The sequence below is a fragment of the Ovis aries genome, chromosome 17 (assembly GCF_016772045.2).
Source record: "Ovis aries strain OAR_USU_Benz2616 breed Rambouillet chromosome 17, ARS-UI_Ramb_v3.0, whole genome shotgun sequence".
NCBI classification, from domain to species: Eukaryota; Metazoa; Chordata; class Mammalia; order Artiodactyla; family Bovidae; genus Ovis; species Ovis aries.
In genome coordinates, this window is record NC_056070.1 from 72,869,765 (window position 1) to 72,895,090 (window position 25,326).

The 25,326-nt window shown below is 65.7% G+C and overlaps 2 protein-coding genes across 5 annotated transcripts; both read right to left on the reverse strand.

Annotated features, from left to right (window-relative positions):
* On the reverse strand, positions 1 to 25,326 carry GNB1L (G protein subunit beta 1 like). 4 transcript variants are annotated; one of them, XM_027956931.3, is made up of 7 exons: positions 25,159 to 25,326; positions 10,548 to 10,665; positions 9,950 to 10,075; positions 8,085 to 8,247; positions 5,976 to 6,074; positions 3,360 to 3,575; positions 1 to 465 (listed from the first exon to the last, which is right to left on the reverse strand). In XM_027956931.3, the coding sequence occupies exons 2-7, from the start codon at positions 10,655 to 10,657 to the stop codon at positions 214 to 216; spliced, it is 966 nt and encodes a 321-aa protein (XP_027812732.1). In that variant the 5' UTR covers positions 10,658 to 10,665; positions 25,159 to 25,326; the 3' UTR covers positions 1 to 213. The 4 variants fall into 4 exon arrangements, with proteins under 4 accessions (XP_027812732.1, XP_042090825.1, XP_042090826.1 ...); XM_042234891.1 differs by lacking the exon at positions 25,159 to 25,326 and adding an exon at positions 22,524 to 23,186; XM_042234892.2 differs by lacking the exon at positions 25,159 to 25,326 and adding an exon at positions 13,652 to 17,640.
* RTL10 (retrotransposon Gag like 10) lies at positions 23,069 to 25,143 on the reverse strand. The gene is given in 3 exon segments (XM_012098119.5): positions 23,069 to 23,384; positions 23,386 to 23,813; positions 24,768 to 25,143. Coding segments are annotated over 2 exon segments (456 nt in total). The 5' UTR covers positions 23,526 to 23,813; positions 24,768 to 25,143.

The following is a 25,326-nucleotide window of genomic DNA, read 5'->3' on the forward strand; positions in this document are numbered from 1 at the left end:
TGCAGGCCTGCAAACAAGTTTATTGTCAGGCGTGCGGGGTGGCCTCTCGCCTGGATGTCAGGCACCCCGTGTCCAGCCTGGTTACACCGTAAACATCAGCCACCAGGGCCCACGTGCGCTGCGTCACGGGGAATGGGTCCTCGGCAGGAGGGGGCCTGAGTGACCCGGGGGGCCCAGGACCCACGCCTCTGTCCACACCCCCTCCGTGCTGAGTCACGTGGGTGGGTACAGCGACCAGACGCTGATGCGCTGGTCCCCGGAGCCTGCGGCCAGCAGGCCCGTGGCGTCGAAGGCCACGCAGTGGACGGTGGCACTGTGGAAGGCCAGCACGGCCAGCGGCCTCATTGTCCTCCACTGGAACACGCGGACACGGTGGTCCCAGCCCGCAGTGGCCAGGATCTTGCTGTCTGGCCGGATCTTGAGGTCAGCGATGCCGGGGTTGGTGAGCTCGTGGGTCCCACGCACCTGTGATCAGAGAGGCAGGGAGACGTCAGGCGGCTCCTTAGATCGATTCCTGACGTGCCCCTAGGACATTCTACTCCTGGACGGCCTTCCCCCGCCGTCTGGGACGCCCCTCCTCCTCCCTGTCCATGGTGACCAGCAGCCCTGTGTGCCCCACGCCCTCTGCCCCTCTTGCCCAGGAATTGAGGCTCAGGGCTCAGTGCCCCAGCACCAGAGCAGCCACTCCTCTGCTCCAAACGCAAGGCCCTGCGGAGCAGGCAGAGTGCACAGAGCAGGCCTGCGCCCCAACTCATAGGCAAGGACCTGCCCCTGCCTCTCCCGGGAGCTCTAGCCCTGGAATCCGAGCCGTGGATTCACTGGAACCCACGTGGCCTGCTTTGGGGGGCTGTTAACAGTGGGGACCGAGAGGGGGTCCCTGCAGGGCAGGGTGCGTCCAGGCCAACGTCACTGCCTGGGAGGGACCTGGGGCGAAGGGGGGACCTTCCTCCTCCTCCTGGAAGCTGGGAATGCCCGGGCTGGAAGAGATGGGCTACCCTTCCTGCCGGCACCGGGGATGGTCAAGGGGGCAGGGCCCTGTCCTTGGGTGTGTGGGCAGCGTCTCCCGCCCCCCAGCCTGTGCAGCCTGCTACCAGCTTCGGCAGGGCACCCCCAGCAGGGTCGGGGAGTAGGTGGGTGGGCTGCGGCCAGCAGCAGGGCAAGGGAGCGCTTGGCCGACCAGCCCGGGCATGGTGGGAGAGCCACCTGGGTGGCGTAAATCAGGCTCTTCAAGGCTGTGGACCTGCCTGAGGAAGGAGGCAGGGCGGTCTGCATACCACCTGTCTGAGGGCGGCCGCGGCCCAGAGCCCACCTGAGGGGCAGAGCTGGGACTCCCAGGCGGGTGGGCACCCAGTGCCCTGGTGAGGATGACCCAGGGCCCAGGCACCATGAGCCTCGCTGAGCCCACCCGGACCAGGACCCTGGGGAAGGACCCGGCCAACAGGGCTCACTTGGTGCGTGACCTCAGGTGCCAGGAATGCGCTGGGCCCATCTGGTTCCCATTACCTTGCTCCGCTCTGCGCGGAGCCCCAGCTGCGTCCGCAGCGCTGGCCCGCCCGCCTGCCCGCGGGGAGATTGATTTGGGCTCGTTAGAGCCGTAGCCAGGAGGCGAGGTGAGGCACATCTCTGTTCACATGGCTCCAGGGCGTCACCGAGGGCCCGCGACTCGCCCGTGGACACCAGCGTGCCCAGGCCCCCGAGGCCTCTGGGACCCGCGGCTCTGGAGACGCAGCAGCAAGTGGCCGGGCGGTGGTGCGCCCCTGGGACAGCGCTGCGCGAGGCCCAGCAGCCCCCTGCCTCCCTCTCCTCGGGGGTCCCCGTTCGTGGGCGAGCGGCACCTCGGTTCTGCGCTGCACGTGCCGCAGGCGCTCTAAGGCTTAAGTTCCTGTGTCTGCTCCCCCCACAGCGCGGCCCAGGTCAGGACCTGGGCGAAGACAGCGGGAGGGGCGGGGCCTGGGGCCGCAGTGGGTGGGGAGCGGCCTGGTCCCCAGACCTCGGCCACTTGGGCTGAAGTGCAGGGGACACCCGGAGGGGAGCAGCACCCCACGGTGTTGGGGGGGCTGCCTCGGCCCCACCAGGCAGGAGCAGAGGCGGAGGGCACCCTCACACCCACCTGGCGGGCCCTCCGCCCTCGGTGAGCGATGACCGCGGCACGGCCCCGCCCACCTCGGGGGTGCCGACTCCCGCCACCCGTGGCCGGGACCCCAAGGCCTTGGTGACTGGAGAATCCGCACCCCACAGCAGAGTCCCTGTGGGGAGGCGGTCTGCCCCGCCGCACGGGGCCGAGGGCTCGCCAGGACACAGGCCGGGCAGCCGCTGTGCTGGTCCGTGAGCGTGCCAGAGGCAGGGCTGCAGGGGCGCCACCCTGTCCGTGGGGACACGGGGCCCGGCTCAGGCACCACCCACGGCCACGGCCACTCGCTCTGCTTCCAGCGCAGGCCTCCCGAGGGGGCGCCTTTCCGGAAGCCGGTGCCCCTCCAGCCACTGGAGTCCAGCCTTGGCCTCCGCTCTTACCTGGGGCTCCACCCTGGCAGCCCTGCCCTGGGGGCGGCAACGCCTGCAGGCAAGAGGCCTGTCTCCACCTCTGCGGGCCCGCCTCCCCGAGTGCAGGGCCTGCTCTGGCCGTGGGGGTCTGGGCTCCTGCGCGAGGCCCCCCTGCGGAGGGTCTGAGACCCCCTCCTCTGTGGCCTCTAGTCTGTGAGGAAGCCCAGGACACACAGCCCAAGAGGGTGCAGCCAGTGTCCCACGCGGCTCCCCCGGGGCCCTGCGTCCCCACACCCGGGCCCTCAGAGCCGGCCGTGGACAGGTCTCAGCCTCCTGAGGCTTCCTGGCTAACCAGGGCTCCCGCCCCCGCAGAAGCCAGCATGCACCCAGACTCCCCGCAGGGCTGGGCACTGGGCACCCAGACGTGCTCCCCGGGGCTGAGCGGCCGTGGAGGGCGGGCGAGGCTCCGGTCACATTGCCCCGAGGCCCCCACCCCCCGGGCAGTGTGCAGACGGCTACAGGCGCCTCACCAGGGGATTTCTCCACGTACAGTTAGGTTTTTTTTTTTTTTTTGATTAATCAGTTCCTTACTGACCAAATTCCTCTGAGTTTTCAAACTGGATTGCACAGCCCGGATCCCACATGCCTTTCCCCTAGATGGACGAGACGTGACCGCTGTCGGCCACAGCCCAAGAGAAACCCAAGCTCTGTGCGCGGCTCAGGAGCACGGCCCCTCGCCCGCCGCCTGCCTGAGCCGGCCCCGATGATTAATTAGCCGGGGGCCTGCACCAAGTCCTTTTCATGCCTAAATATTGTTTCAGCCCATCAGACCGCCGGCGCAGAGCAGGATGGATGGACCCTCGGCCTGGCCCGCTGACCTGCAGTGCCTGCTGTCCCTCCAGGCTCCAGACGGCCAGCGCCTTCTCCGCGGAGCCCGACACGCCCCTGGCCCTCCGCGGGTCCAAGGCCAGGCCCATGACGGGCTCCGAGTGGCAGGCAGCGCGGCTGCACACCTTCCGCATGGAGACGTCCCACAGGGCCAGCGAGCCGTCCTCGTAACCGGCCAGGAGCAGCGGGCGGGGGCTGGACTCGGCCTGCGGGGACAGCGGGGCGTCAGCACCAGTGGAGAAGGGGCTGGGGACGGGCCGGCCGCCCTGCCGGACCCAGGCGCCCGACACGCAGTCTGGGCCAGTGCCGGGGGACGAGGGGCACACCGGCCTTCCGGCTCCTTCCCACCGCTGACATGCACGCCCACCCCTGGGCGGGGCCAGCCACCTGTCTGGCAAGCCGGCCAAAGAAAATCGCGAGCTCCGTCTCCATGAAAAATGAACCTTCTGCAGTTTGTCAACGTCGCCGTGAGCCCCTGCCTCCGACCGCCAGGCCCACAGTCAGTGCCCCGCCCGCCGCGTGATGGATGAGGGTGCGGGTCAGAGGCTGCACAGCGGCCGCGGGGGGTGGGGGCGGGGGCGTATGGACCCCAGGCCAGCCTGGCACCAACCGGGAGTGGATGCCCTGCGCCTGGTGGCTGCCCCGGGACCGCTGGCCGAGCTCCCGGGTCTCAGCGGTGACTGAGAATGCCCGCCCCTCAGCTGGGCCGCGGGACTTCCCTGACCAAGGGCTCAGCGGCCACCCTGGGCCCTGGAAGGCCAGCGGGGGCCTGGCCCGGGGTTGCCGCAGCCCCGAGGAGGGAGGCTGGCGCTGGACGCAGCCTGGGCCATGCCGGAGATGGCCCTCCCTCGGGCCCAGGGCTGCACCGCAGGTGAGACGAGGGTGCCAGGGAGAGAAGGGGGCGGGGAGCCCCGCACAGGCCCACCCGGGGTCTGGAGGGACGGAAGGACCCGTGCGCCTGGTTTCCCGATGCCCACAGGCGCACCCAGAAGAGACAGGAAGAAAGTCCGAGGAAGCGGCCATGAGGATGGCTGGGCCTGGGTCCACCCCTCGGGGGCTCTGCCCTGGGACCCTGCCGCCCCCGCCCGCACGCTCCCCCTGCACTGGGGGCCGCCCCGCGCCTGGGCTGGGGTGCCCGGCTGAGTGAGGGCTGCACGCTGCTGACCTGTCCAGGCCCCACGTGGTGGTGGGGGCACCAGTCAGAGCTCCCGGCCCAGGGCCCACCCCCCCTGTGCTGAGGCCCCCAGGACCCCCGCCGCACACAGGGTCCCCGCCGCCCGAAGACCGCGCGGGCAGGCCCACCCCACTCACTCAGCATCCCCGCCAGCCCCTGGGTGTGCCGGCCACAGGGGCCCCAGCACCTCAGGGCTCCTGGGGAGCCTGCTGGCCAGACGGCGGGCATTGGAGGGCCAGCTTCCAGGTCGGGTGTGCGTGAGCCCTGACCTCCCACGTGACCATCCTCCTCACAACCCAGGCCGTCCGTTCTCAGGAGCTGGACAAGGCCTCTGACTGACTGGTCAGGGGCCCCGCCACACTTGGATCCGTCAGCGGCAGGCAGTCCGAGGCCCAGGCCTGGAGATGCGTCCAGGGCCAACTCTGAGCCAGGGGCTCTGGGCTGGATCCGCACCAGCCAGCGTAGCTCGGCGGGCCCTGTCAGCCGTGTCGGTTCCCTTGACGGGTTTGCACGTCCTGTTTCTGACGTGGTTCTGATGGAATTCTTACATGATTAGGCAACGACGCTAACAGCGTCTCCAGGGAGAGTGAGCGGATGCGCTGCGTCCCCTCTGGGGCCCGTGAGCACCCCCGTCCCCCCGCCAGCCTGGCACCCACAGCCTCGCTGTCCAGGAGTCTCGGGGCCCACAGCTGCCCACGCCCCCCGTCCCCCCCCCCGCCAGCCCGCACCCACAGCCTCGCTGTCCAGGAGAATCTCGGGGCCCACAGCTCCCCATGCCCCCGAGGGCTGCTCTCAGTTCAGAAGCTGCGGGGGCAGCGAGTGTGAGGCAGGGCCAGGAGTGGGGTGCACAGGCCCGTTCACTCCGCAGGACCGTGTCTTAACTGCAGGGCTGGACGGCTCCCCTGGTCCCAGTGGCCCCAGTAAGTGGCCCGCTCCCCGCGGCGTCTGTGACAGCAAGGACACCACCTGGACCCTGGAGTGCGTGCCCTGGGCCGTCCACTCGCTGCCACCAGAGCAGAGATGCCGTGGTGACCGAGGCCGACCCCACCCCCGCCGCAGCCTCGGAGATGCCTCCCGCCCGCGTGTGGTCAGCAGATCGGCTGAGTGAGGAGGACACGGCCGCTGGACAGCGCTGAGTCCCCCACGGGCTGGAGGGCTGAGCAGCTCGTCCAGCGATCGGAGGCCACAGGGCTTGCACAGTGGGCCAGCACCGCCCCCACTAGCCCACGCAGACCAGAGGGCAGCACGTGGCTCCCCGGGAGGTGGCCGCCGACCCCCACTGCCCGCGGGGTCTGCAGGCGCCCTCACAGCAGGAGCTGGGCAGGCTGGGCATGGCAAGGCAGAGGAGGAGGGGGACCAGGAGCACCGTCCCCAACGGGCATGACTCACGCCCGGGGGCGTGGCTGGGGCGTGGCCGGGCACAGGGCCTTACCTGCCAGAGCTGCAGGCACATGGGCATGCCCAGCCTGGCCCCCGCCTCGGGCTTCAGGCAGCTCACCAACGTCTTGGACGGCAGCTCCAGAATTTGGACCTGACGGTAAGAAAACAGGCGCGTCTGGGCTGGAGCCAGGTCGAGGCTGGGCCGCACACACAGGAGGCCCAAGGCTCCGCTCAGCGCTGCGGGCCTGTCTGCGCCTCCGCACGACCCCCTGGGTCCCAGGCCGTGCAGGACGCATGCGTCACTCCCTGGTGACCCGCGGGGCCCTCGAGGGCATCGTGCCTGGGGCCTCCCTCGTGTTGACCTCCCAGCTGGGCGGGCGGCTCGGCCCTACATGCTGACTCAGCGCCTGGCGCTCCTGCCCTCCTGGCGCCCCCGCCCGGCTGGGCCTCACATGAGGACGGCCTGGAGCCTCCGGGCTGTCCTGGGCCCAGTGCCCACTGCTCCGCCCGCGTGTAGCCTGTGCTCAGAGTCGCCCAGGCCAGCACAGACCCTCCTGGGTGCCCTGACTGGTGGCCTCCCTGCGGGCGAGGCACCATGGGCAGTGTGCCCGCAGGGGTCTCCAGACGGCGAGGCCGTGGTGTAGATGGTCTGCGGCATCAAGAGGACGGACGCCTGCTGGGAACGCAGGACCCCCGGGAGGGACTCCGGTGAACCAGAGGTGCCGAGGTGGTGCGGGGGGGACGCTCTCACCAACACCACACAACGTGATGCCCCCCACACCGTCGCGCCTGCAGAGCTAGCTTCTGCCCCACACACCTTGTTCTCACTGCTCCAAAGACGCAGAAAAGGACCTGAGCCGTGAGAGGGCCGCCCCGCCATGAGCTAGAAAAGCGAGCCATCCCCACGGCAGCCACGAGGCTCAGGAGAGGCGCCAGCAGGACAAAGGACGCTGGGAGGACGCAGAGGCCCAGGGTGTGGCCCGAAAGTGACTGGGCAGACCAGGAGGACGCAGAGGCCTCTCGGGAGAGGTCCCCCAGGCCTCAGGTGTCCAGGCTTACCCCAGCCAAGGGCAGGGCCCGGGGGCCTAGCGCCTGCATCTCAGGGGGACTGGCTGGGGCGGGGACGGTGCTGGTTTGAGAGCACTTGGCTGCGGTCCCTGTGGTCAGAGGTGCAGGGGGACCTCCTACACACCGCTGCTCCCGCCTGGCATCCGAGGGCACTTTCTGCTTCCAGAAGGATGTCTGGTTTAGGCAAGCGTGGCCACCCAGACGGCCAGGCAGGCGGGGCGGGATCACGTCCTGGGCGCATAGGGCTCCCCCGGGCCCGAGGCCTGAGTCCAGGCGGGAACACAGGGAACGGCCCGCTCCCAGGAGGCGCCCAGCCCCGGGCCCAGACCCCGCCGCCTGCTCGGGAAGGGCAGGCACGGAGGAGGCTCAGCACTGTCTCACTGCTGCCGCGGGAGACCATGGAGCCCTCTCTCTTCACATTAATAAAACTCGTAACAGGTTTTTGGCAAATTGGCAACAAAAGCACATGTAGCTCCTAATTGGAGATTTAAGCGCCTCAGCGAACAAACAGACGCCTGTCCCTGCCTCGTTATTTATGAGCTGGGTCTGCTCTGAGATTCGCGGCTCCTCTTGGGCGCTGGCCAAACTTCCTGGGTGCAGGGCTCGAGTGCCCGCCCAGCCCTGCCTGCCAATTGGCCCTCAGGGAGCAGGGACAAGGTGGGGGACGGAGGGGGTGCCACCCCCAGGCTCAGTTGACCAGTCCCCCAAGGCCCCGCCCCCAAGGCCCCGCCCCCAGGCCTCGCTGACCCAGCCCTGCTCAGCCTGCGCCCCCCGACAGTGACCCTGGGGCCCTGCTCTCTGACGTCCCCTCTGTCCTGCGGTCGCCACCCTGGTGTGTGTCCCCCAGCAGCGTCCCAGCCCTGCCCAAGGCCTCACGTCGGTGCTCAGTTCTGACTCTGAAAGGCCGCCTCCCCTGCTGGCCCGGCTCTGAGGCCCACCTGGACCGCACGGGGCCTGCCTGCTCCTGACGCCCTGAGGGCCTCCCGAAGACCCCAGCCTACCTGGGCCCCCTGCCCGAGCCCACCACCAGGGACACCCAGGCGACCAGGCCACGGCTGCTCGGAGACCCCGGAGCCGCCTGGGGCTCACTCACCTCATCACTGCCCCTCCCGGGCACGGCCAGCGTCCAGCGCTGCGGGCCCTCGGCCAGGACGGAGGCCCTGCAGAAGCCCACGCTCTCCAGGCGCACGGCGTCCACCACGGCGCCCCTGCCTTCCGCCAGGTCCCACACGCACAGCTGCAGGTCGCGGCCCTGGCTGCGGGGAAAGGCGGCGGCTGGGGCTCCCGGGGAGGCCACGGGGCGGCGGGGGCCCCCTCCCGGGGAGGCCACGGGGCGGCTGGGGCTCCCGGGGAGGCCACGGGGCGGCGGGGGCCCCCTCCCGGGGAGGCCACGGGGCGGCGGGGGACCCCTCCCGGGGAGGCCACGGGGCGGCTGGGGCTCCCGGGGAGGCCACGCGGCGGTGGGGCCCCTCCCGGGGAGGCCACGGGGCGGCGGGGGACCTCTCCCGGGGAGGCCACGGGGCAGCGGGGGACCCCTCCCGGGGAGGGCCCCTGCTCCTGCGCTGACAAGGGCCACACTCACACCTGCGGCCCCGACGTGCCAGCTTGGGGTCCACGGCAGACGGGGGGCCGACACCGAGGACCCCGCGCGCCGCCTGGCATTGACGCCCAGAAAGGCTGGGCCCTCAGACAGCTCAAGCCTGTGTCCCTGCAGCAGCCCCTCGCTGGCCCTCGGGTCTCCCGTCCGAGGAACCCAGGAGGAGGGGGACTATGTACACACCCCTGGGGGACGAGGCATGGATGCGGAGGGGCTCCTCCCGAAGGCCTGCCTCAGCAGTCCGACCTGAGGACCCCGGGGGTCCAGAGCAGGAGGAAGGGCCCGCCCACGGGCACAGGTGCAGGCTTGGGTGTGCAGGCCGGGCCGGGGGGTCTGCGGGGCCTGGTGAGGCCGGCCCGGGCCCCAGCTTTGTCCTCCAGCCCGACATGAAAGGGCACCTTCCCTTCAAGGGCCATGTAGGAGGCTGGACGTGCAAACACAGCTGGGCCCCGGCCGCCACTGCAGCAGGGCACACCTGGCCCCTCAAGCACCTGTGTGCTCTGTGTCCTGCCCAGCGGGGCACCGCGGCCAGCTGTCATGCATGCACGCCAGCACCCCCACGACTGCCCTGCACGCGTCCGCAGGCTGGCTCTCCAAGGGGCCCGCCTCCCGTGGGGGCTCCCCCAGGACAGCCCAGGGTGCTTGGGGGAGCAGGGGGCCCGGAAAGGCCTACACCTCCACTCAACACCTGGGAGGAAGGCTGCGGTGGCTCAGCTGGGCCCTCGGACACGGCCCCTACTCCAACCATCATGGAGAGCGAGGGCCATGTGCAAGGGGTGAGTCTGTGCAGCTCGGGGGACGGGTCGAGGACTTGCGGGGACTAAAGGAGCACACGGCCAGGGCACGGCCCCCAGACTCGGCCAGCCTCAGCCGCCCCAGGGCTCACGAGAGGCTTGTGTCCAGCACAAAAGTGCTTTGAAGGCCCCTGGGGCCTACAGGCCTTGTTTTCTGGGGGCCAGCCTCCATTGTGCTCCAGTGCCCAGGCTTCAAGTCCAGAGCCCCAGAGCTGCCCTGTCTGGGAGTTCCGGGGCAGAGAGTGCCTGGAAAAGCCCTCTGACGTCTCAGCTATCTGGGGGTGAGACCCCTGGACATGGGCAGAGAGCCCCCAGACAGCAGGCACTCTGGCAGCGGGGTCCCCACCCTGCCTGCACCGTGCCTGTCTCCAGGGGAAGGCGGAGGCCCCCAGTGTGCCCTGCACCCCCCAGCGCCCTCTGGCCGCCTCTTGGCCGACCGCCTAGCTGGGGCTTGTCCCATCACCTCTGCAGGCCCCTGCCCTGCCGCCAGCCCCCAGCCCCTCCTGGGACACACAGGCCAGGCCCACTGCGGCCTCCCCGCCCCAGGTCAGCACCACCACGGCCCACCTGAGGAGCTGGGGGCCCCGGGGTAGCGTGTGCAGCCAGGTCACACACTGGCCCCCGTGGCCGTCCAGGGCAGCGAGCGGCCTCCGTGTCTCCAGGTTCCAGATGTGCACCAGCCCACGCAGTGACCTGTTCAGACAGCACGGTCAGGGCCGGGGCGCGGTCAGGGCCGGCCTTGGGGCGGGGGCGGCTGCTTTCAGGCTCAGAGCCAGGGAGGGCTGCCGCCAGACCTGGGGGTTCGGGGGCTGAAGCCAGGCTGCAGTCAGGCCTGGGGGGCAGTCTGGAGTCAAGTCGGGGGGGCGCCCACAGTCAGGCCCGGGGGTTGGGGGGTGGGCTGGATTCAGGCCTGGGTGTGGGGTGGGGGCCAGGGGGCACCACTTGGCCGGTGAGCAGGCGCTCCAGCCAACAACTCGCAGGGGACGGCTGGCCACAGGCGCCCAGGAGACACGACCCACTTCCAGGCAGGGCGGCGGCCTGGGGCAGCTCTCCTCTGGGGAGCGGATGCTGGGAGAGGTGCCCTTCGTGCTTGTGGGGCGGCCGAGCGGGCGGCAGCCTGGGCCCTTCCCACACCCCCTCCTGGCCGCCCGGGCGGGGCACTCACCCTGAGAGGAGCAGCGGGCGTCCCTGGGCTCCACTGCAGAAGTGCAGCGCACGCACGGCCGAGCCAGCACCGCGCAGAATGAACTGCGGGTCGGGCGCGGGGGCCGCCATGCGCTTGCCTGTGGAAGGAGGGGGGCCTACATGACCGCGGGCTCCTTGGGACGGCTCCCGGCCGACAGGCCCCCTTGCCTGGAGCCCCCACCCTGCCCTCCATGTCCCCCAGGGGGCCCCTCCTGCCCAGCCCTCCCCGCGCAGTCAGAGGCACGCAGGCCTGGTCCTCACAGGGCTGTGGGCTCGGCCCCCCACCCCCGCCCCAGCAACGAGCCAGCCGATGGCCTTGTCCAGCCTGGACCCTGCACACCGCCACCCAGGGGCGGAGCAGCGGCTCCCACGGTGTGCGGGCAAGACGCGGGCCGGTCTCCTGCCACCGCCCAGGGGGCTGCTCTTACAGAGCACGTGTCTTGTGAGCAAGGCCTGTGGGCCCCCCAGAGGAGGGGCTGCCGGGGCCCCTCTGAGCCCCTCTGACCACCCTGCCCCAGTCCTGCTGGAGGCCAAGCCACGGCCTCCCGTCTGCCTGCAGGTCCTGAGCCAGGTTGAGGGCACGGCAGGGAGCAGAGCCCGGTGCGGCCGAGGGGCCGTCCTGCTGGGCCCCGGGACAGTCCCCCCAAGTCTGCACACAGCCGTCAGTGCCATGGGGCAGGGCTGAGGGCGCCCACAATGCAGGCCCCAGGCACACGCAGCGCCGCAGAGGCCCAGCCTGCGCTCGCCATCGCCCGCGGCCTGACGGGAGTTTCCAGAGCCTGCACGGGGCTGGCTCCAGCGGGTGAATCAGGCCCTCCGCCAACCGCTTCCCGACGGAAGGACGCGGGGAACAAACCTGTCACGTTGTTGGACGCTCAGGCCAAGACAAAGCCTCAGCAATTAAGGGCTCCAGCGTTTCAGGCGATTAAAGCGAACACTTTATTCGAACGCTAATTAATTCTAGCTACATATTTTCCCCATGACAATACCCGTGATGACTTGATTTATGATGCCTAATTATTCTTTATTAATCTAATTGAGAATAATCACATCACCCCATCTCCTGGCAGGGGGCCGCCCTGAGCGGTGAGCACACGGCCGCCTGGCGGCCTCGACCCTGGCCTGTCACTCTCCCCTTCGGCAAGCAGAGGAGTCCGACAGCTAATCCACAAAGCATAGGCCTGGGTCTGCGAGACACATTCCTTCAAAAAATAAAAAGGGAGAATCTGACGGCTCTTCCAGCACTGTGACACTCGGCCCCAGAGGCCCCTAGGTGAGGCAGCCGAGGGGCTGACGCTGTGCAGGGGTCCTGGCCTTCTGCGGGGCCCCCACTCCCACCCCGTGTGGGCACAGTATGGGGCAGGAGGGGCAGGAGCCTGCGGCTGACCCCAGCCTGGTGTCCCGGCCCACGGACAGGGCCCAGGGCGCTTGGGGGCAGGTCATCTCACAGGAGCAGCCCCCGCACAGGTGGGACCATCAGGCTGAGCTGGAGCCGGAGCTGCGCCCACAGCTGCCTGACGCTGCCCCGCAGCTCTCAGCCACCTCAGGCCCAAACCGCAGCCTGAGGGTCATTCCCGAGGACCCCCGGCACCAGGCCTCGGCGGTTCACTCGAAGTGCCTGGGGCAGGCCCCCGTCAACAGGGGCCCTGCAGGGGCCACAGCTGTGGAGGGACCGAGCAGAGGGCAGGGTTGGGGCAGACAATGCTGCGCGGCTCTGAGGCCCGAGACGGCCTGAGCTACATGGAGCGTGGCCCGCTCAGATCCGGAGAGGCCCGGGTGGGGGGAGGCTGCTGGGGGCAGGGGGTGAGCTGGGGCTGCAGCAGAGACGCTTCGTCATGGGGGACACGCAAGGACAGGCATCCACCACCTCCAGGGGGACAGGAGCGGGCAGGACCCCATCCACCACCTCCCAGGGGCGGCGGGAGGAGCCCGTCCACCCAGGCCTGTAGGAGCCTCCCGACGCACCCACAGGGGCCCAGAGAGGGCATTCAGCTCAGACTCAGGACAGAGGTCAAGGTCCAGGGAAATGGCAGGGCAGCTCTTCTGAATTCAGAGTAAAGAGCACACTGGCCACATGTGGGCCTCAATGAGGTCCTGGTTCACATCGAGAGTCCAAGACAGAAAAGGATAAAACAGACTCAAACATTCAAAGGAAACTTCAGCACAGCAGCAGCAAAGAAAACCAGCAGTCAGAACTCAACAGGCTCCATGGACACAAGCAGCAACCCATCAGAGAAAGTTCCATCACAGCCCCAACTAAGAAGATAAAAGACTCAACCAGGAATCGTCTACCTGTTGCACATCAAAAGAGCTGAAAACCTAAAGCATCTTTAAAACACGCGGCAGTCTTCAAGATGAAGGGAGAGCTGCATGCCAGACAGAAAGCTGGGTGAAAGACGGGAGCGGGCAACGCGCACGCCGAGACAGGTGGGCAGAGCCGCTCCCGCCCGGGACCGATGCCGCCCCAGCGGCGCCGGTTCTGGCCCGGATGGAGCGGGCTCGATGCTGCCTCTCGCCTCTCTCTCCGGCGACTGCAGAGAAAACCTCCAGGCAAAACAGAAATGGAGAAGTGAAGGGCGGCAGACAGACTTTGGAGGCAGGCAGGAACTTGGAGAGCTGAGCTGAGTGGGGACGAGCTTCCTGCTTCTGTGTTTGCGTCCTGGGGCACTGCCTTCAGGCTGGGTCGGGCTGCAGGGCTGTGAGGCAGGGGTGGCTAAGACTTGGAGAGGAACTAAGTTCAGTGCAGGGAAAAGTCTGAATCCCGGACTGAGCTAAAAGCGTAACACGTGGCACAGAGAGAGTGTCATACAGCCACCAGGACCCAGGGTTCTGGAGTCTGGGTCTGAGTCCCCGATGGAGTCTGGGATGGCGTCTGCTTCTCCCCTCTCTCGGCCCTGCCCCAGGCGCGGCCCCGGAGAGGGAGCTTCGCGGGAGAAGTGGCTCTGAGGTTGCCCCAACTTTGTGGCCAGAGGGACTGCACAGAAAGCGCCCTGCCAGACCCTGTGTGTGAGACAGACGGCAGAGAGCAGAGGGCTACAGACAGACAGGCGGTCATGGTATGAACCCCGGAAAGCCCGCGCTCACCTCTGAGCTGTGCAGGGCGGGACGGACCCACAGCAGCGCCAGCGTCAACACCTGAGCTGGGACCTCTGAACGCTGCCCAGGGCTCAGGCTGACCCCAGAGTGGCTGGTGCACGGCCCAAAGCAGAGCATTGGAAGCTTTGGAGACGGACACACGAGCGGAAAGCTGCGGTCTGCGCAGGGGGCGAGGCTGTCTGACAGGGTGATGGCCTGCTGACATGACACTTAACGTTCTCCAGGGGACCCAACATAACAGCCCGTCCAGGGTATGTCCAGGGTACGACACACAGAACCAGGAAATGAGATCAATTCTCGCAGGAAACGACAATTTACAGATGCCAACCTTGACGGTTCTGAAGCTGGGAACATCAGATAAGGGCTTTAAGTGGCTTTTATGATTGTACTCCGTGGGCAAAGGGAAACACTTGAAATGAACAAAGGGAAGTTCCCAGCAGACAGGCTCCTGGGGCTTCCCTGGCAGTCCCGTGGCTGAGCCATCACAGTCCCGGTGCAGGGGCCCAGGTTTGATCCCTGGTCAGGGAACTAGGTCACACAGGCTGCAGCTAAGAGCTGGTGCGGGCAACTAGTAAATTCAGATAAATCTGTGCATGTGTGAACCTAAAAAAAGAATATATGAAGTGGCCAATCAGGACGTGAGAACAGCCTCACCGGCCCTGTGCTTCAGGGGAATCAAGGGACAGACGCAGCCATGTGCCCTGCAGGCTCACAGGAGTGGCCAGTGCTAAAGACAGGCCACGCCGCCGGCCGCTGGGACGCATGTGAAGCGGGGGAACTCTCCTAGGAGCATACTGGTCCAGTCACTTCAGAATACAGTTTGGCTGCGTCTCTAGAAAAAGCCCCCCACCGGGGACGCTCCTCACACCCACGGAGGCCGAACACACAGCGATGGCCGCTACACCCCAACAAAGCAGGGCTGACCAGGCTCCCCACGGGTCAGCCTCAAGCTCGCGGAAAAGCGGCCGGTGGAGGAGAGGGGACACCGCGACGCTGTTTAGCCGGAACTGTAGAAAGGGCAAGACACCCAGCGGCCACAGCGAGCAGCTGAGGGCACCTGGGGAGGGCTGGTGCGGGGAGCAGGAGGCTGTGTGAGGCCGGGGGTCGGGAGGAGGCCCTGGGCACTCCCCCAGGACGGCGTGCGCGTGTCTCCGGGGCGGCGAGGCGCACACAGGTGCTGGAACTGACCCGGTTTCCTCCTTCAAGTGTGTGCGTGTCACTGCACGTCAGTGTCATTGAAAGCCACTGAGCAGCACCGAAGCCAACGGCACGGGCAGACACGTCGCCTGTAAGACGCGCAGATGGGGACACGCAGCTCAGCGCCCTTAGCCGTGGGGAAATGCAAGCAAAAGCGCCATGGCTCAGGGGAGGCCGGCAGAGCCGCTGCAAGGATGGAGCCGCACGCAGGCCCACAGCCAGCTGGGAGATCCTGGGCCGGAGCAGCAGAGGCGCGTCGCCAGTGCTGCGACCGCAGGACATCGGCTCTGCAGAAACGAAACCGTGCCTGAGCGGTCGGCTCTGCTCACAGCATCTCTCAAATGCAAGCTGACCGAATAGCCACCCACCCCGAGCAATAGTGCGGGAACCCAGGACTGAGCGCAACGCTGTGGACGCATCCACGGGGAACGGGAGCAAGGACCAGCCTACCCTCTGCACGGCCCGGTGTACTGCGCATGCTGGAAACGGCGGGTGCCAGGGCTCGGGGGTCAGGATCGGGGGTGCGCGGAGGGGAGGGGCCTCTGAGGGGCTTTCTGCCTGCGTGTTGGAACTCCCCGTAAGCATGTGTCACAAGGATCAGCCTGAGGCCACGGTGATGAAAAAACAGCTGAAGATATGGGCCAGCGGGCAGAGACCCACAGGTGGTGGGCCAAACCCCACCCCAGAGGCTGCCTTCCTCTGGGGAGATGGGGCCCGTGTGGACAGACGTTCCTGGGGTACGTGCGATGGCCGTTTATGTGGGAGGTCCTGCTCCCCGAAACCCAAACCCCAGGCCTGTCCTGAGGAACACAGGTGGCAAGTCCCAGCTGAGGGCACTTGCTCAGAACTGTCTCGGGTGCCACAGCCCACAGGAGCCCCCACGGACGCGACGACTGGAATAAGCCCAGGACTCGGGGGCCACAGCGCGTGAGATCGCTCATCCTGCACGGGACGGCCGCGCCAACTGGGGGTGAGCACCCTCCTGCCATCCCCAAGGAGGCCGATCTCCAAACAACGTGGCTCAGGGAGCATTTGGGGACTGCTTCTCAAGTGACTTACCACCAAGATATTTTGAAAACCCAGCTTCCTACCTACATTTTCTGGTTTTAGATCCAATTTCTCACTCCAGTTAAGGTGACTTTAAACAGACTCACTGCCAGTTTTTACGTGCTTTTCCTATTTAAAGTGATTTCCCACCCTATTTTTGCCCTAATAGACTTAGACCCTAAAATGGACTGGAATGGGTGAACTTAACTCAGGTGACCATTATAACTACTGCGGGCAGGAATCCCGCCAAAGAAATGGGCTAGTCATCATAGTCAACAAAAGAGTCCGAAACGCAGTACCTGGATGCAATCTCAAAAACGACAGAATGAAACAAAAAAAAAAGACAGAATGATCTCTGTTCGTTTACAAGGCAAACCATTCAGTATCACAGTAATGCAAGCCTATGCCCCAACCAGTAACGCTGAAGAAGCTGAACTTGAACAGTTCTATGAAGACCTACAAAACCTTCTAGAACAAACACCCCAAAAAGACATCCTTTTCATTCTAGGGGACTGGAATGCAAAAGTAGGAAGTCAAGAAACACCTGGAGTAACAGGCAAATTTGGCCTTGGAGTACAGAATGAAGCAGGGCAACCGCGAACAGTTTTGCCAAGAGAACGCCCTGGTCACAGCAAACACCCTCTTCCAACAACACAAGAGAAGACTCTACACATGGACGTCACCAGATGGCCAACACCGAAATCAGATTGATTATATTCTTTGCAGCCAAAGATGGAGAAGCTCTATACAGTCAGCAAAAACAAGACCAGGAGCTGACTGTGGCTCAGATCATGAACTCCTTATTGCCAAATTCAGACTTAAATTGAAGAATGTGAGGAAAACCACTAGACCATTCAGGTATGACCTAAATCAGATCCTTTATTATACGGATTATACAGTGGAAGTGAGAAATAGATTTAAGGGCCTAGATCTGATAGATAGAGTGCCTGATGAACTATGGAATGAGGTTCGTGACATTGTACAGGAGACAGGGATCAAGACCGTCCCCACGGAAAAGAAATGCGAAAAAGCAAAATGGCTGTCTGGGGAGGCCTTACAAATGGCTGTGAAAAGAAGAGAAGCGAAAAGCAAAGGAGAAAAGGAAAGATATAAGCATCTGAATGCAGAGTTCCAAAGAATAGCAAGAAGAGATAAGAAAGCCTTCCTCAGCGATCAGTGCAAAGAAATAAAGGAAAACAACAGAATGGGAAAGACTAGAGATCTCTTCAAGAAAATTAGAGACACCAAGGGAACATTTCATGCAAAGATGGGCTCGATAAAGGACAGAAATGGTCTGGACCTAACAGAAGCAGAAGATATTAAGAAGAGGTGGCAAGAATACACAGAAGAACTGTACAAAAAAGATCTTCACGACCCAGATAATCACGATGCTGTGATCACTGATCTAGAGCCAGACATCCTGGAATGTGAAGTCAAGTGGGCCTTAGAAAGCATCACTACGAACAAAGCTAGTGGAGGTGATGGAATTCCAGTTGAGCTGTTTCAAATCCTGAAAGATGATGCTGTGAAAGTGCTGCACTCAATATGCCAGCAAATTTGGAAAACTCAGCAGTGGCCACAGGACTGGAAAAGGTCAGTTTTCATTTCAATCCCAAGGAAAGGCAATGCCAAAGAATGCTCAAACTACCGCACAATTGCACTGATCTCACATGCTAGTAATGCTCAAAATTCTCCAAGCCAGGCTTCAGCAGTACGTGAACCATGAACTTCCATATGTTCAAGCTGGATTTAGAAAAGGCAGAGGAACCAGAGATCAAATTGCCAACATCCGCTGGATCATGGAAAAAGCCAGGAAGTTCCAGAAAAGCATCTATTTCTGTTTATTGACTATGCCAAAGCCTTTGACTGTGTGGATCACAATAAACTGTGGAAAATTCTGAAAGAGATGGGAATACAGACCACCTGACCTGCCTCTTGAGAAATCTGTATGCAGGTCAGGAAGCAACAGTTAGAACTGGACATGGAACAACAGACTGGTTCCAAATAGGAAAAGGAGTGCGTCAAGGCTGTATATTGTCACCCTGCTTATTTAACTTATATGCAGAATACATCATGAGAAACGCTGGACTGGAAGAAGCACAAGCTGGAATCAAGATTGCTGGGAGAAATAGTAACAACCTCAGACATGCAGATGACACCACCCTTATGGCAGAAAGTGAAGAACTAAAGAGTCTCTTGATGAAAGTGAAAGTCGAGAGTGAAAAAGCTGGCTTAAAGCTCAACATTCAGAAAAGTAAGATCATGGGATCTGGGCCCATCACTTCATGGCAAATAGATGGAGAAACAATGGAAACAGTGGCTGACTTTATTTTTGGGGGCTCCAAAATCACTGCAGATGGTGACTGCAGCCATGAAATGCATATTAAAAAGCAGAGACATTAGTTTGCCAACAAAGGTCAATCTCATCAAGGCTATGGTTTTTCCAGTGGTCATGTATGGATGTGAGAGTTGGACCATAAAGAAAGCTGAGCGCCAAAGAATTAATGCGTTTGCACTGTGGTTTTGGAGAAGACTCTTGAGAGTCCTTTGGACTGCAAGGAGAGCCAGCCAGTCCATCCTAAAGGAGATCAGCCCTGGGTGCTCACTGGAGGGACTGTTGCTGGAGTGAAGCTCCAGCACTTTGGCCTCCTCATGCCAAGAGCTGCCTCGCTGGGAAAGACCCTGGTGCTGGGAGGGACTGGGGGCAGGAGGAGAAGGGGGCGACAGAGGAGAGACATGAGATGGCTGGACGGCATCACCGACTCGATGCACATGGGTTTGGGTGGACTCTGGGAGGTGGTGATGGGCAGGGAGACGTGGCGTCCATGGTGTCACAAAGAGTCAGACACAACTGAGCGACTGAACTGAACTGAGACTTAGATCCATCAGTAGCTGCCCCACAGAAGGTAGTCCGCACTCAGCTAACCAGCTGCCTGGGAACCTTTGTCAGCACGCTCGCGGCTCCTCCCGAACAGAGGGGAGTCGGGAAGCAACAGGCCTCCCTCATGGGACACGGCCCTGCCGGCGGGCATGCCCCGAGGCATTCCCTGTGGTCCTGCAGGTGGGGGGAACCGAGACCCGTCCCTCTGGGCCTTGCAGGCCGCACCTGTACAGGCCGCCATCCTCACTGTCCCGATCAGCCTGGACCACGGCAAGGCCTGAGCCCAGGACTGGCTCCCGGAAGCCGTGTCATACCCGTCCTGGCTGGACAGGGGGTCTGCCCACCACCCCCGGCTCAGAGCTGCGGGGAGGTCTGCGGGAGCCCGCAACACGCCACGGCGCTCCTGTTGCTGAGGCCCATGCGTCAGCGTCCTGTCCACGGCGCTGGCTCACTGGTCGGGGCGGCCCCGCCCCGAGCAGCCAGGGAGGCCGGGCCTGCCAACGACGCTGCGGGGAAGCCTTGGTCCAGGGTCCAGGGCAGAGCCCGGCCGGGTCCCTGCAGCTCGCTCCCTGGGCCCAGGACACGCGCCAGCCTCCCTGCCCACCCGGGAGATCCTTGGCTGCCCGTCGCGCCTGTGGAGCCCCGGCCCGGGCCGGTGCAATGGCAGGTCTGCCCGGGACCCCAACCGCACAAAGGAGCGTCTCTGGGATGGGCGGCTGGCTGTGCAGTCAAAGGCTCACGTCACAGCCCTCCCCGCCGGGCCCCTGCCCCTTTGAAGCCTCGGTGAGTGATTGAAGCGTCTCCTTTCGGAGGGCAGATAGCGCCGCGAAACCCGACTCTAAGCTCCGGGATAAAGGTAGTTTGTTTCCTCTCAGCCAGTCTGTCAACACCTCCTCAGTAATTAGCCCTAATTATTACCGAGGGCCGGCCCCCATTTGCTTATTAAATCAGAAATAGTATCGTGGCCGGCAGTCTGTCAGCGCCTGCCGGGCGACCTTGGATTCACTGGAGCCTCTGTCAGTATCCGTGGCTTCAAAGACACAGGCCTGGGAGGGGCTCAGGCAGGCAGCTCAGGGCCGCAAGGGGGTGGGGGCCAGGCCAGTGCCCCAGGTGGCTTCAGGGATCGGGGGGCAGGAACTAGGCACCCAGGGGCCCCAACCTGCACCCCGTCCCCGACCCACCACCCCTGCCTCCCAGCCTGGCGTGGCTATGTGTGGGGAGGGTGGTCAGGAGTAGCCTGACGGCCCAGCGGCCCGCCGCAGCACGGCCCACTCCCCGCGTGCCTCCATAGAGTGGTCTTACCCACACGAGCCGCAAGGGCCGACTGGCAGCGTGGGCGTGCAGCCGCCCATCGGATCCCTTGGGACGGCGGGATGGTCCAGGAGGAAATGCCAGGGTGAGGGGCCGCTGCCCCGGGAGTCAGACACGGCAGGAAGGTGGGCCACGCAGGTGTCCTCGGCTGGCTGCCGGCACGCTTAAGGGCAGGGGGCGACCCCAGCTAGCCATGGGCCGCCAGCCTGTGTGTCCCTGGTGCGGGCGTGGAAAAGCCCTCTGTTGCCCAGGACGTGGACCCATTCCCGGGCACAGGCCTCTGGGGCCCACTCCCACCAGGAGGTCAGCCCCCCATGGCACAGCGGCCCAGGGCTGGCCACGCTGCCTCACGGCACTCTGCAGGGCCTGGGATGCGGCCGACACCCATGGGCTGGCACCAGGAAGCTCCAGGGAACTTGGAAGGGCCCACATCTGTGGGGGTAAAGGGCGTGCCCACTCGGGGCCCCTTGGTGGCCCGAGCAGGCTGCTCCCGCATGGGCAGGTGTTGGGGTGCAGGCTCACCCCTGCTGCTGGCCGGGCCAGTGCTGCTCAGACACACAGGGGGACAGGGAGGGGCAGGCCCGTGACGCGGAGACTGGACCAGAAGGGAGGGAAGGGGCTGGTGAGGGTGCCTTGCAGGCCAGGTGACCCGAGTCATGTGAAGGAAGGGCATTCAAACTAGGGTACAGGGAGACGTCCTGACACCACCATCGGGGGCTGAGCAGGCGGCACACGGGGCGATGCCGGAGGGACATTCACACCGGCACCTCGACGTGGCCGGGATGCGAGACCACGCAATCCACATCAGGTGTCGACAGGCCAGCTGCGCCACCAAGCCCATGCCCATCGGAAAGGCCAGGTCAGCGGCCTGCTGCCCTCCCAACCCACAGCAGGCCAGGCTACGGCTGACCGGGCTGGACAGAGGAGAGCCGGGGGTCGCAGCGTGACCAGGCGGGAAACATCCAGCCTCCTCCGTCCGATCAGAGACGAGACGACACTCTCCCCGCCTGCGTGCTTGCTTTGCTGTGTCAGCCTCCTCCTGCCAGCTTCCCAGGGGCTCGGTGGCTAGGAATCCGCCGCAGTGCAGGGGACGTGGGTCCAAGCCCCGCGTCAGGAAGGTCCCCTGGAGCAGGAGACGACGGAAGTGGCCACCCACTCCAGCACTGCTGCCTGGGAAATCCCACGGACAGAGGAGCCTGGGGGGGCACAGTCCAGGGCGTCCAAGGGTCGGACACGACTGAGGGACCGAACAGCAGGCTCCCCCGCCTGCAGACTCGAAGCTGCTCTGCTCACGAGGTGTCTGTGCCGCGAGCTAACACACGTGCAGCCAGAGGCTTTTCCGTCACGGTAGAGGGCCAGACGATGCCCGTCCACTCTACTTAAAACGCTTAACCAGCGGGTTATCCGTCTTTCCTAGAATGCCTTATCAGCTGCACTTAGGTTTCGACCGATCCTTCCTCCGTCTTCTTCAGAACTCTAAGACCCACAGGGCCCTGAAGCGCTGGCCCAGCCGCCCACAGGAGCCGGCCGGCCCTCCACCCGTCTGTGCTGACCCGCCCGAGGTGCCTCAGCGCGCGTTACCAGGACCCCCACCCTGGCCCCGAGCCTCACAACCAGTCTGCGGCTCACTCGTGCCCTCGCCGCCGGCCTGGAAGCCGGTCCTCGGGGCCACACTGCTCCCCTGCGCCCCCGCGCCCCCTGCTTCAGCCCCAACTCCTTAAAGCCGGACCTCGCACGCCCCGCGGCCCAAGCAGGAGCCTCACCTGTGATGCCAGTGACAAGACTCACGGTTGGCCAGGGATCCCCCGCCCGCTTAACAGCCCCGCCCGTGTGCCGGGGACACCAGGCCGACTGCTGGAGGCCCCACCACGGGGCTCGCTGTCTGCCGGGGACGCGGCCGTCACAGCATGGGCAGGCGGGCTGAGGCAAAGGTGCGGTGGGCGGGACAGCCGGGGAGGGCAGCGGGGCCCAGAGGAGACCAGACCTGGCAAGGGCCCACCTGGCAGGCGGGCAGCTGTGAGCCCCAGGGGCACCCGTCTCCACCAAGGCCCTCCCGCTTCTCCCCAAGACTGAGAACAGCCACTTCCTCCAGGCGGCCTTCCTAACTTCCTGCCCCGAGGACTGACTGGTGCGTGGGGGCAAAGCCTGGGGCAGCGGTGAGAGCAGACGCCACACAGGGGCCAAAAGGGCTGCGTGCAGGCCCGGGCACCCCAGCACTGAAGGGGTGGGGACCAGGCCGCCTGGACGGCGACAGGGATGACCCAGGGACCTCGGTCCACCCACCGGCAGCGCCCCCCGCCAGGTCCGGGGGCTCGGAGGACGAGGGGGACAGGGCAGGGACCACCACGCCGCTGCAGCTCCCCCTGGGGCGGGTGCAGGGCTCACGGGAAGCTGTCTGCGCCCAGACAACCCGAACACACGCACCTTCCGCCCAGCAGCGGGCCCAGCGCTCAGGCGCCACCTGAAACCACACCAGGCGTCCAGCAGGGCCACCCCACTGTGACGGGGGCACGTAGGCCGCTTCACTGGGGGCACCGCCACACCTGCACGGCCTGTGCTCAGATGGGGCCGCAGATGGGGGTGGAGACAGAATGGGGGCTCTCCTGGGGTCTTGGTGGTGTTCACCGCCCCCCGGGGGGAACCTAATGGTGACTCCCGGACATCCTGGGTGAGAGGGACCTGGTCTCTGGGCAGGAGCTCGGCTGATCCTGTACACGCAGGTGAAGCTTTGGGGGTGCCTGCCCTGGCTGGGGGCGGCTGGCCCCACAGGACCAGGACTGTGTGCAGAGCTGGACAAGGCAAGAGGCCCCATGGGCCTGGGCTGCCCTCCGTGGCAAGCAGCTGCTCAGAGCGAGTGTTTCTGGACATGGAGTTGAACTAGAAACAGCAGAGGCCCAGAGCAGTGGAGCCAGGCCTGGGCACAGCGCCCGTGTTGCAAGCCGGGCCTCTGAGAACCTAAGTGAGCACTCTCACCACGGGCAGCTGTGGGGCCACCAGTGGCCGGCTCGAGGCTGGAGACAGGGCCCAGAGCATTGCAGCGCAGCACTCGGCAGGGCCGTCTGGGGCTTGAAGAACCTCCTCAAGACCTTGGGGATAAAGCCCACGGTCGTCCCCTCCCCATCGAGGCCGGGGGCTGCCCACGCCCAGGCTCGGTCCGCCAGGCGCCTGAGGCTGTCCCGGCGGTGCTCTAAGCGGGAGGTCGGGTAACTGTCCAGCTGCGCCAGGAATCGGTCCAGCAGCCAAGGTGCGCCATCGCAGGTGCCCGGGGCCGAGCCGAGCACGTACGGGGGCCCTCTCTGCGACAGCACCGCGCGCCGAGCTCGTCCGCTCCACAGTCGTGTACACACACGGGGTCCCCACACTGGACCGCTCGATCCAGGGATCCGCTGGGGGTGCGTCCACGACCCCGGGAGAGGCTCCGTACATCTGCTACCAGGCGTGTGCGTGGCACAGCTGGCCGCCACCCGGACAGCACAGCGAGGGCCCTGCCACCGGTGACGAGGCCCGCTGGGAACGGACGGGAGCTGCCGCACCAACCAGAGAGGACGCGAGGAGAGGGGCCCAGAGAGCAGGCAGAAGCAACAGACACAAGGGCAGAGGCGGCTGAAGAGGGCGCTCCAGCCAAGCGCTGAGCGGGCAGCTGACCGCGGCCACCTCAGGAGAGCCCAGGAGAGCCAACGGGACCGAAAGCCGGAGGCCACCATCCGAGACAACCTGTCCAAAAACAAGGCAGGAGAGGTGGGAAGGAGGCCCCACCATAGCCACTGGGCGGCCGGCCCCGGGCCCCACCGGACCTCTCCGTGCGAGGGGCCTGGAGGCCCACCAGGGAGGCCAAGAAGGCAGGCAAACCCCGCCTGGCCCCTTCAAGGACAGGGGGTGAAGCAGCCACATCCACCCAGGAGGAGGAGGGCCCAAGCAGGTCCCCCGGGCTTCCTCGGGCAGCCTGGTCGGCTGTCAGGGAACTTCAGAAGGCTGACAACAGCATCGCCACGGGGGCCCTATGCTCGGCGAACACGGACCCCAAAGAGGCCGGTCCTCTCGCTGTGCCTGAGGCGCGGTGCTGAGTGAACTCACTCGTCTGTGGCCACACGCCAGCCACTAAGTGAAGATGCAGCTGACCCTGGCCTGAGGCCACCCTGGCCTGCTCCAGCACACAGCACCCCCAGGCACCCACGACGCCTCACCCATCCCACCCTGCACTGTCAGGCGCTCGGTGTCATGAGACCCCCAGAGCGCGGCAGCTGTTACCCGTGTGCCCTCCAGCCCACCCCCACCCCCGTCCAGACCCCTGTCCCTACTCGCAGGCCAGCCACCCCCACCCCAAAGGCCTCCTCCCTGCATCCCCCGCCCTGTCAACAGCCCGCGTCCAGTCCAGCCCCTCCCGCCGACAGCTTTAATTCCGCCCGCTCTGATCACTCACTCCAAGGTCACCACGCAAAGGGCCACGTGCTTGAGCGGGCCAAAGACGCACAGAGCAGAGAAGGGGCGGTTCCCATCAGATGCACGGAGCCTGCCTGAGGGCTACCCCCTCCCCAGTCTCCCTGCAACAGGACGTCCACCTGTAGTCGGAACGGCGCGCCCGCTTCACCCCTCCGGGGGCGGTTTCGCCCGCAAGGCTCCACACCCGCCCCCTCCACCCGCCGCCCACAGACGCCGGCCTGCACTCACCTTCGGGGCGGCCCCCCGCGGGTCCACCAGTCCCCCGTCTGCCGGAGCTCCTCCAGGGGGCACGGCCTGCAGGTCCTTCCGCTCCGCACCCCAGGGTGGCCCCCGTACCTCCCTCCGCACCCACTCCTCTGTGTGCGCGTGCTGGGGTGGGAGGTCCTCCACCCGAAAGCCCGCCCCATCCTGACACTAACACCCTGGGGCGGCAGGTGAACGCCGAGCACGGCCCTGCCCAGCGACGCAGAGTCCCACCGGCCGCGGACAACGCGCCGCCCACGGAGCACTCCGGCCGCGCCCCTGCCCGCTCCGCCCGCCCGCGCTGCCTGGGGGAGCCGGGCGCCCGGCCCGCCCGGCCCTCCGCCGCACCGCGCGCCGCCGCACCAGGCCCACCTACCTGCGGCCGCGCGGCGCCGCCCCCTCAAAGGCGCGCACGAGCGGCGGGACCGGCCGCGCGGGCCGCGCGCGGAGAGAAGGACGGGCGCAGACCCAGCCCGCCGGCCCCCCGAGGACCGCAGACCCGGCGGCCAGGTGCCGGCCCCGCGCCGTGGGCCCCGCCCCCCGC